This window comes from Sinocyclocheilus rhinocerous, unplaced genomic scaffold, assembly GCF_001515625.1.
Source record: "Sinocyclocheilus rhinocerous isolate Xijiao unplaced genomic scaffold, SAMN03320098_v1.1 scaffold4467, whole genome shotgun sequence".
Taxonomy (NCBI): Eukaryota; Metazoa; Chordata; class Actinopteri; order Cypriniformes; family Cyprinidae; genus Sinocyclocheilus; species Sinocyclocheilus rhinocerous.
In genome coordinates, this window is record NW_015656161.1 from 78,063 (window position 1) to 89,410 (window position 11,348).

At 35.2% G+C, this 11,348-nt stretch overlaps 1 protein-coding gene across 1 annotated transcript in view; it reads right to left on the reverse strand.

Annotated features, from left to right (window-relative positions):
- Nucleotides 1–784: 784 nt before the first annotated feature.
- The window catches only part of LOC107719679 (mothers against decapentaplegic homolog 7-like), an 18,478-nt gene continuing 7,914 nt past the window's right edge, over nucleotides 785–11,348 (reverse strand). The window contains exons 4-5 of the mRNA XM_016527159.1: nucleotides 1,365–1,810; nucleotides 785–1,002 (exon numbers count right to left, since the gene is read on the reverse strand). Coding sequence (XP_016382645.1) covers nucleotides 910–1,002; nucleotides 1,365–1,810 — 539 coding nt within the window. The 3' untranslated portion in view covers nucleotides 785–909. The remainder of the gene's footprint in view (nucleotides 1,003–1,364; nucleotides 1,811–11,348) is intronic.

Consider the following 11,348-nt stretch of genomic DNA (forward strand, 5'->3'; position numbering starts at 1 on the left):
TTCAAAGTATTAAAGAACAAAAAGTTATAGGAGTATAAAAATGATTCTAACATAACACTAAATTTAAATTAATTAAAACAAAAACAAAAAAATTCTAACATAACACTAAGCCAAACACCAAAAAAACAACAAATATGTGTATGTACAACCACACACACATACATTTATATATATATATATATATATATATGTATACATACACATTTATAAATTAAAGATATATATGATTTCATTCCCATTTAGTTTTTTTGAGTATTAAAATAACTCAAATTAAATAAAACTAAAAACTTAATAAAAGACCTATACATACATAATAAATTCAGACATAATTTAACTAAAATTAAAATAAATAAATACAAATAATACAAATCACATGACAGTAGTTTATCAGTAATCCTAAAAAATAACACTGCCAAACACACATGCTAAAAAACAACAACTTACTTACACATAGTAAGAAATGGTTATAAAAACTGAAACAGAAGTGAAACAAGTAGTAGGAAAGCGATACTTATCCTTTGCATAAGAATGGATTCTTATCCTTGTCCCTGCCCGGTGGAGTCGCACGGTACAGTCGATGGTCTTTACACTCTTAGGTCTTCACAAGAGGAGGCCTTCACGCGACGCACAATACATAAATAACAATGCATATAAAACTTCGTATTTACAGGTAATAATATATTTATATTTAACATAAAATACATTTTAGCTTTTATTTCACTTAATTAAATCTTAGTCATTTATTAAACAAGTCCAAGTGAGGTTCCGTTTTCCATTTCTCTCGCAAAATATCCTTCGGAGAACTTCTTGTGAAAAACAAAACAGAAAGACAACATAGTCCATAAAAGGTAAGGGCTAGTCCGTCTCCATGAAGGAATGGGGGACGTGGTGAGGGGGTGGGGCTCGCTGTTATCGGTTATTGAATATGACCTCAAGCCAGCAGGGGCAGCTGCTGATGAACTGTCTGGTGTAGCACTGCCCCCAGCCCTTCACGAAACTGATCTGCACGGTGAAGCCCGTCCGCGGCTGCTGGCTGAACTCGTAGAAAAACCTAGACCGAGACGAGAAATATTTATAACTAATATTTTACATATTATATTATCATAATATTGTACACTTACATATATTAAACATTTTTTAAGTTAGCATATGAAAAAAAATAGACACACTATACACATATAACGTATATGTTTACATATTTTTCAATAATAAAAAGTAAACACTAAATATTATGTAACAAATATTTTAGATCTGAGCATAAGAAAAATATTTTGTTTTAAATCATTAATTGTAATAGTTTAGTTTATCATTTTGTCTAAGGTGTAATAGGTGTAGCACTGCCCCCAGCCCTTCACGAAACTGATCTGCACGGTGAAGCCCGTCCGTGGCTGCTGGCTGAACTCATGGTCGTTGGGCCGCTGTAGGCTTCCTGCCTTCTCGAAGTCGAAGGCCTTGATGGAAAAGCCGGGGAATACTTTATGCACCAGCAGCGTACGCGAGTCGGGGTTGTCCAGTGTGGCTGACTTGATGAATATGGGGTAGCAACTCCGGTTATACACCCACACGCCGTCGGGTTCACGGCTCAGTTGGATGCCGTAGCCGATCTTGGCCCGAACCATTTGCACCAGTTGACTCTTGTTGTCGGAGGCGAGCTGGCCCAAGCAAAAGCCTGTGCCCTGAGGTAGGTCATAAAAGATGTCCAGAGATGGCTCCTGGACGGAGTAGAGGCGCCCAACGCGGGTCTTTTCCTCCCAGTACGCCACCACACACCAGTGAGGCTGTTCTCCACGCTCCTGAAGAGCCAGGGAATCTACAGAGAGACAAGAAAGACGTGGTTATTCATTATGCCAGTTTAACTACAAGTGAACTTCATTGAATCCCTGCTGGAAAAGCAAGGAAATCCCAGATTACCATGGTCAAACTGGTACTTGCTGGTCTACCAAGCCCACCAATGGGTAGGCCATCTAACCTAGGTTATGACCAACTTGGACCAGTAAGAACCATCAGAAATTGGCTTTACTAGAGTTTCCAACAGAGTAAAAGTGAACAAAGTGTTGATTGAGGAAGTAAAGAGAAAGAGCCAATTATTAATTATATCAACAGAAATTGGCTTTACTAGAGTTTACAACAGTGAACAAAGTGTTGATTGAGGAAGTAAAGAGAAAGAGCCAATTATTAATTATATCATCAAGTGAACTTCAATGAATCCCTGCTGGAAAAACTAGAAGATGCCAGATTAAGGTGATCAAACTAGTACTTGCTGGTCCAAGGTGGTCTACAAGCTCTTCCAGCCTGACCAAGACGGTCTACCAGGCTAAAACCAAGACCACCAATGGGTAGACCAACTGATTAACCATCTAGAATAGATTATGACCAACTTGGACCAGTAAGAACCATAAGATATTGGCTTCACTAGACTTTCCAACAAGAACCAAATATTATTTATGCCAATTCAACTTCATCAAGTGAACTTCACTGAATCCCTGCTGTAAAAACCAGAAAAAACTAGATCAAGGTGGTCAAATTGGTACTTGCTGGTCCAAGGTGGTCTACAAGCTCTTCCAGCCTGACCAAGATGGTCTACTGGGCTAAAACCAAAACCACCAATAGTTTGTGACCAACTTGGACCAGTAAGACCCATCAGAAACTGGCTTTACTAGAGTTTGCAAAAGTGAACAAAGTGTTGTCAAGGAAGGAAGGAGAGAGCTGAGGAGATAAATTGACTAGATTAGATGGGAACACTAGCACAAAAAGGTAAACACACACACACACACTTTCACACCAGCGCATGCCTTCTGTCCAGGAAAACCGTCCTGAGCTCTGCCAAACATATCTTGCATCCTTAATTTCAGCATTCACGAGAGGCAGTGACGGAATGTGAGGAATCTGCCGCCCCGCACAGAGCAGCGCCACTGGCCTCCAGCACTTGTTTACATTAGCAGTACTGCTTATCATTCGTCTGGGCCGCCTCTGTTCCGTACGCCAACCCGAACAATGTTCTGACGTCAGCGCTACAATAAATCTGCAATTGTGCTCGCCCTCGCCAACTAACGGCAGTTTTGATAGCGATAGGAGAGAAATCCGCTGTCAACGCCCATTCTGAGTTTTGTGATGTAACAATATAGAAGACACCAAATATATAATAATCATGCAATGAACTTTATGCAACTTAGCTCTGCCTACAGCAAACCTCATTGGTCCACATCTTGCTCTGTATATTAAACACCATGCTTTCATGCTTTGCGCAATGTTTTTGCTTTCAGTGAAAACAAAAATTGATCTGACGTCCGGTTAGTATACAATGTTAAAGTTAAGCAGTTCTTTAGTCATCTGGACTCTTTGTTTGTCCACAGTAAGGACAGTCTCTCTTTAATCTCAGATCGGGTGAGTAGGCCGTAATTTAGCAGGATAGTTAATTACGCACCAACCCAGACTAAGTTGATGACTAGAGTAGGTACAACCCTTACAAACATGCTTGTTTGGATATGTTACCATAGTAATACCATTATATGCTTTGAAGAGCTTACAGTGCCATTTAAGTAGCATTGTATGTGAATACAGTAATCAAACTGCATCAAGGTATATATTAAAATAACACAGTATTATTGAATCATAAAAAATAACGCCAAGTAAATACTTTAAACATACTGTGGAAGTACCATGGTACAGTGATAGTGTCAGAATGATTTGTGAAGAATCATGTGACACTGAAGACTGGAGTAATGATGCTGAAAATTCAGCTTTGATCTCAGGAATAAATTACATTTTAAAATATATTCAAATGGATCACAGTTATTTTAAACTGTAAAATGTTTTCAATTTTTTTTTCTATTTTTACTGTATTTTTCATAAAAACAAATGCTGTCTTGGTGAGCATAAAAGACTTTGTGAATGACAAATTGTTAAACATTACTAAGCATCAAATTACACTATGTAAAAACCACAGCAATACCAATCCAATACCATGGTATGTATATTAATATTTCACAGTATTACCATCACTCAAGCATAGTACAGAAGAGTGTCTACTTCCTGTTTACTATTATATGGAGGCGGTTCATTATATAGAGGAGTCATTATACTGACACACAACTAGCTGTTTAATGTTTAGTGTGTGTGGTTGCTATGTGCCAGACTGATGCTATTTCAGTCTTAATAGTTGACTAGTCTCTCTGACGACACCGTGAACAGCAAGCAAACCTGAGTAACACACACACACACAAATCATACATCAAACAGACCTCTGAGTTTGTGTGTGTGTGTGTTCAGATGACACAATGTGGTTATTCAACTAGAGCCACAACTGCACAGGTACTTGTGTGTGTGCGTGTGAACGGATTTGTGCGTATAAGTTATGGATTTACTGTTGTGTGTGTGGCGTCTCGGTGTCGGTCGGTTGGATGACCACAGTGTCACCCCGAATGACATGGTGACAGCCAGACGCAGAGAGTGTCCTGAAATAGAGTGTGCAACATGACACACACACACACACACACACACACACACACCTCATGTCTTCTACAGCCTCAAGCCTTCAGCTGACATCCTGAACTCTATTAGTCCAAATGCTCTCAACTAGAGCTCTATGAGTTCGTTATTGCACAGAAACAAAAACTCAAGTGTCTTCATAACAAACCGCCAAAAAAAAAAACTGACTAAGTAATATTGATTTTAGCCTATTATATTTAACATTAATATATTAAAGAATATCAAGAGATTTTTATATTAAAGTTTTAATTTATACAGTAAGGGTCTATTGTACAGCACTCTATTTGGGAAAAAGCAGTCTTGCTGTAAATTATTTGTGTTTTCATTTTATTATAATGTATTATATGACATTTTATGAATTCAATTGAATAGACAGGCTGTTTAATGATTAAAAATTTAATTAAAGGGTAAGCGATTTTTCAAAAACGCTTTAGAAACCTGATTCGGGCCGAGTAGCAAAACAAACTTGTAGCCAATCAGCAGTAAGGGGCGTGTCTACTCGTGATGTGGAGGAGAGAGCTTTCAGTGCATGGGACGGACATTAGCCGAGCCGAGCGACATAAAACATAATCCAGAAAAGTTACAATTGAAAACACATAAATGGGAAACAATAAAACAGAATTTATGGATAAAATAAAATACAATAAAAATGTATTAATTAAAACATAATCCAGAAAAATTTAAATAAAGCATGAAATTTATAAACAAACAAAACTAAATTTGAGAAAAAAATTAAATGGAATCCAGAAAAACTACAACAGAAAACAGTATTTGTAAGTAAGTATATAAATAAATAAATAAATAAAAGAATTTGGGAACAAATAAAACTGATTTCATAGGGTCCTTTTAAATCGCTCTCTCTTTCTCTCCCTTCCCCCCAAGCAGTTTCTTTCTTTCTTCCTCTGTCCACACTGGCTCCCTTTGGTCTGAGCGCTCGAATACCACACACACACACACAAACACACAGAGTGGCGTTTTCCGCGTACGTCGGGCAAAGTTTTTCCATTTAAGGAGACTCAGCTTTTTAAACAGTCACTTTGTACATCAAACGAACAAAAAAACAGCAGAAAGTGTCTGGACATCTAATGTAATCACACACACACACACACAGACACGAGTCACTCAGCAGTCTGGAGAAGTTAATGATTATTTCTGTCTGTCTCCACACACACACACACACTGGAGGGAAGTCGGTGTTTTTATTGATCGTCTCTCGTCTGGCTGAGGTTCACGGGAGGCGTCGGCTTCTTTTACGACCAGCTGGAGCTCTTATCCGCTGACGGGATGCGGACGTGAATCCAGCGAGCTGCCGTGAGGTCAGGGGTCAGAGGTCAGGGGCCTAAACCTAAACCAGTGATGACGGCAGCACACAATGACGTTCAACATGGGTGATGCGAAGTCTTCAGATGCAAGAAACACAAGTATGCAAAAACAGAGAAACAAAAAATGATTTGAGAAAAAAAAAAAATCGAATTGCAACTTTTCTGATTTCCCCCCCCCCCCCCACGATTACATATCAATATAAAAAATATTAAAATATTAAACAAAACAGGAAATATTACGATTGTAATATTTCACTGTAAAATAAAAAAGAAAGTATTTAAAAAATATTAATAATAATTCTTATTATTGTTTTTATGATTCTTATTACTAAATAAAAATGTTAAACAAAATAGGAAATGTTATGACTGTAAAATTTCACTGTAAAACAAAAAAATATTGTCACTGCGATTATTATTACTAAATAAAAAAATATTAAAAGTATCACAATTGTAATATATCACTGTAAATTGAAAAATTGAGTATTTAAGACAAAAATATTTATTATGATTATTATTAACATCATTACTACTACTACATAAATTTAACAAAATAAAAAAACATTACTATTGTAACATTTCACTGTAAAATGAAAAATGAGTATTTAAGAATAACAACGTTAATCATTTTTTAAGAAAATTATTTTATTAAAAATAATTAGAAAATTATTTTAAATGTTATTGTTACTGTGATTATTATTATTATTATTATTATTATTATTATAACATTTCACTGTAAAATAGAAAAATAAGTACTTAAGAATAACAATAATAATTTAATTTTACAGTACAACTGCAAAAGTACAATACTAATATTTAACATTATTTACTAAGATTTAATCTTGCAGCTTTACAACTAGCTATAGAAGAAAAACTTCCGCACCACAGAGCCCCTTCTGGTAATTATCTGAACTACAAACGAGGGTTTGCGTAGCTAGAAGCGCTAGCGCTCACGTTCTTGTGCAGAGTTCGTGTGCAGACGAAATGATTGCACACAACTGGCAGACGTTTGGGATTCGTCATGCAAAATACCAACTAAACAAACAAACCCGGAGGCAACTTCTCTGATGTGTGTGTGTCAGTTACGGCTCTATAAATATTATCTTTTTCCTCAGGCATCGCTATCATAACAACAATCTCACACGCGCTCCACCGAGAGACACGCAGACGGACCGATGGATGGACAGAAATGTTTGGCAACTTCTTTGTTTGGAAGTCAATAAAGGAAACTGGCAATTAGACTGAGAGCCATTACATAACAAACACACACACAGAGTCAGGAAAACCTGCAACGCACAGGAAATACTTCACGTCGTCCTCCATTGTGCTCTAATACGTGGATCAGACGGCTGGGATTTTACGACGCTCAGGTTGTATACTGTACGCTCGCTGTGGGAGTGTCGGGCCAAAGGAAACCGTTTATGACATCATGTTGATTATGAGGTCAAAGGTCAGCAGTTTAACTCTCTCCACCAATAAAAAGCCATGGCGGTCTCGCCTAAATCTGGTGTCACAACTGATTTTATGAGTGTTGATACGGTGATCATCGGAATAATTAGCGCCATTGTTCCGAATTCAGGATGTTAACAATTGCTGTGGGAACCAAATCTTTGTGATTGTGTGTGTGTGCAAACTTTTCACGAGGAGTTTTCAATATTTTAGATTCCACAGACCACTAATATGATAAAGCATTATTTGGAAAATATTTAGTTTCTATTAAGCTACATTATTATGTTGTTTTTCTACTCTGTATAGTACTGTACAGTATTTATTTACTTATTTTAATCAGATTTTTATTTAATTATTTTATTCATATTTTTTTCAAATGTTTATTCAAAAAAAATTGTTTTACTTATTTTAATCAGATTATTATTTATTTAAAATTTTTTGTTTATTTTTTTTATTTATTCTAATTTTATTATAATCAAATTTCTATTTATTTTTCTCATTTATATATATTATTTTAAACTATGTTTTATGTATTATAATCAAATTTTTGTTTTTTCCCCCTCATTTTTATTTATTATAAACAAAATTTTGTTTTATTTATATATATTATTATATGTGTTATTTATTTTAATCTAATTTTAACCTAATGAATGTTTATTTATTTTAACCAAATTGTTATTTGCTTGTTTTTTCAAATTATTTTAGTCAATTATTTAAAGCCTAATTTATTTATTTATCTCATTCTATTTATTTATTTATTTTAATTAATGTCTAATATTTAAGCCTAATTTTCATTTATCTTATTCTATTTTTTATTTATTTTAATCATATTTTTATTTATTTTATTCCATTTTAATTTATTTATTTTAGTCTTATTTATTTAATATTTATTATTTAATAATTTTTTACATTTTTACACTATTTTTCCATAAACTTTCCCCCGTCCCCACCAGCACTCCCTTCCAGACCCTGGTTTAGACGACCAGTCGAGCCTGTTGAGCGGAGACGCCCCAGTTGTTGTTTTATTCTCATTTAGACGGTAAATAATGATAGTGTGATGTTGAATTGTTCATTGTGATCAAGCAGCCAGTCGGACCAGAGACAGCGAAAGACTTTCTGAATGAACGGATCACGTGTGTGCGTGAGAAAACATGCCGTCTGTCTGTGTGTTTAGTTAAGCGATTCGATTGCAGTTTAAGAAAATGTTTGCGGCTGAGGTGTCTGGATCCTGAGGGCGTCTGTACTGACTTTCTTCTGCTATGTTCCTCTTCTAGCCTTGTTTTGAAATGGATGAAGAGCTGCAGTCAAATTCCAAGCTTGATGGCAGAGGAAATGGCCGGTAACGAGCGAAAAGCACTACAAAGGGTTCACAGTTCAAAACATGTCGTCAAACGAAGTCGCTCTGGACGTTCAACTAGCCGCTTTGTGTCATTTTCTCGTAATGTTTTCTTTCCGCTCGGCGGAGGCGCCCGGGAGGCCCAAGACTCAAGGCTTTTTCCTCCAAGGCATGATGTCATTTCCTGTGCTGCCCTTTCCTCCTTGGCTAACCCAAACAACCCTGGAATGAGGCACGAGGTTGCCACGGTAACAACGTTTAGGCCCCTCAAGGGGGGGGATTACGGTCGCCGAGGGCCCTACAGACATTCACGAGACGTTTAGAAAGGTCTGATTGTCGATCGGCAGAAACAGCTTAACTGGGGGAGATTCTTCCAAAATCAACTCATTTGTCCACACCGAAAGCAAATGAGGTTCAATTGATCTGATGCAATAAATTTTGCACTCAACTTTATCTGTTTGAAAAACAAGCAAAAAAACTCAAGAATAGTAGCCAACCAAAGTGTACGTGAAAATATGATGTGTTCTAGTTTTAAACTAAAATTAGAAATGTTACCTTGGCAACTATCCGACATAAAATAGTTTTAAATTGATGTATTAAAATTACTTAAAAAAAAGATTGAATTAAAAAATATTACAAAAACAACAGCTAATAAAAATGTCTAAAGCACATACTAAAATTACTAAAATGTAAACATAAATTAGAACTTAAATAAAATACGTTTGTTAAAGTATTAAAACATGCATAAACCAAAAAAATATTACAATCCTAAAAAAACAAAGAAAAGAAAATGATGTGTTCTAGTTTTAAACTAAAATTAGAAATGTTACCTTGGCAACTATCCGACATAAAATAGTTTTAAATTGAAGTATTAAAATTACTTAAAAAAAGATTGAATTAAAAAATATTACAAAAACAACAGCTAATAAAAATGTCAAAAGCACATACTAAAATTACTAAAATGTAAACATAAATTAGAACTTAAATAAAATACGTTTGTTAAAGTATTAAAACATGCATAAACCAAAAAAATATTACAATCCTAAAAAAACAAAGAAAAGAAATGACAAAAGCACATAAAATTACTAAACTAAAATTAAAAACATCAAAAGATCACAATAATTTACAACTGGTTAAATTTAAAATAAAATAAAAATTAACTTTAAAAAATTGGCTTGGCCAATATATATTGTATTATATATATATATATACAGTGGGTACGGAAAGTATTCAGACCCCCTTAAATTTTTCACTATATATATATATATATATATGTAATATTATTCAAATAAAATATAAACAAATATTTAAAAAAAAGAATTAAAAAAAATAGAAATGTAAGCCAACACTAACAGAAAACGCTTTACAATAAGGTCTTATTAGTTAACTTGATTAGTTACCATGAACAACTCTAATTTAAAATATTTTTATTATTATTGCTATTTTTATTATTGCTCTCTCACACACACACACACACTCATCATTTAAGTTCAAGCATGTTACGTAGCGTCTCTCTGCCGTGAATTAGGAGGTCAGAGAGACGCTTTCATTGGGAGTGTGTTTCCTGTGTGCCCGACTTTTCTTCCTCTACCTCAAACTTTTCCTCCTGCCCCTCGTCTCTCTGAGCTCCATTCACTCGTTTCAGCAGGAAAAACACACCTCTGAACGCAAGAGGAAACACACACATACGACCCCTGTTTACACTGCAAAGTCAACATGAAACCAGTGATGGTATTGTTAACTAAAATTAAACTATTAAAAATTGTTTTCGTTAATTGAAATAAAGCTGAAATGAAATATAAATATTTGTAAAAAACTAAATAAAAATTAGAAATGTTGCCTTGGCTGCTAACTGAAATAAGTTTAAGTTCAGGTACCAAAATTTAAAAACTGAAATTAAAACTAAATAGAACTATTTAAATAAAAATAAACTAAAACAATAAAAGCATGTAACAAAATTACTAAAATTAAAATGAAAAGTGAACATATAAAAATAAAATTGAATTCAAAATATGAATAAATGCAATATTAGTACATAAACAATACTAAAATAGCACTTATCTGTCTGTCAGCACAGGAAGTCTGTCTGTCATATTAAGGTTAACTCTTAATTCAGACTAACCAGGACAAACAGTGCTCAGACTCTCATCCAATAATCTCAAACACACTCACACACACACACTCACACACACTCACACACTCACACACACACACGAGGCGTTTGTCTGGGACTGAAGCGCTCCATCTTTCATCTCACACACACACAAACAAGAAACATAAAACAAATGCCGGTGGAGGCCAGGGAAAGGGAGCAGCACACACACACACACACACTGAATGCAGTACTTTAACATGTGTTTATGTAAAGCTTCCATCATTTAGCTGTTCTTATCTGAAAACCCATCTAAAGACCCTTCACACACACACACACACACACTCCGCCCAGCGCTGAATTAAACACCATCATAAAAACTCTTTAAAGTCGCTGTAATGAGAACCATCTGTACGCAGGCCTAGACCAAACGAATCGCTCTCTCAGGGTCTCTCGTAAACACAATCGCCGCTGTTTGCGTGCGTTCAGAGCTCAGGACGGGACGAGCGACCAGGCCTGCTAAAGGACAACATTCACAAACACATACGATTCACCCCTGTTTACACTGCAAAGTCAACATGAAACCAGTGATGGTATTGTTAACTAAAATTAAACTATTAAAAATTGTTTTCGTTAATTGAAATAAAGCTGAAATGAAATATAA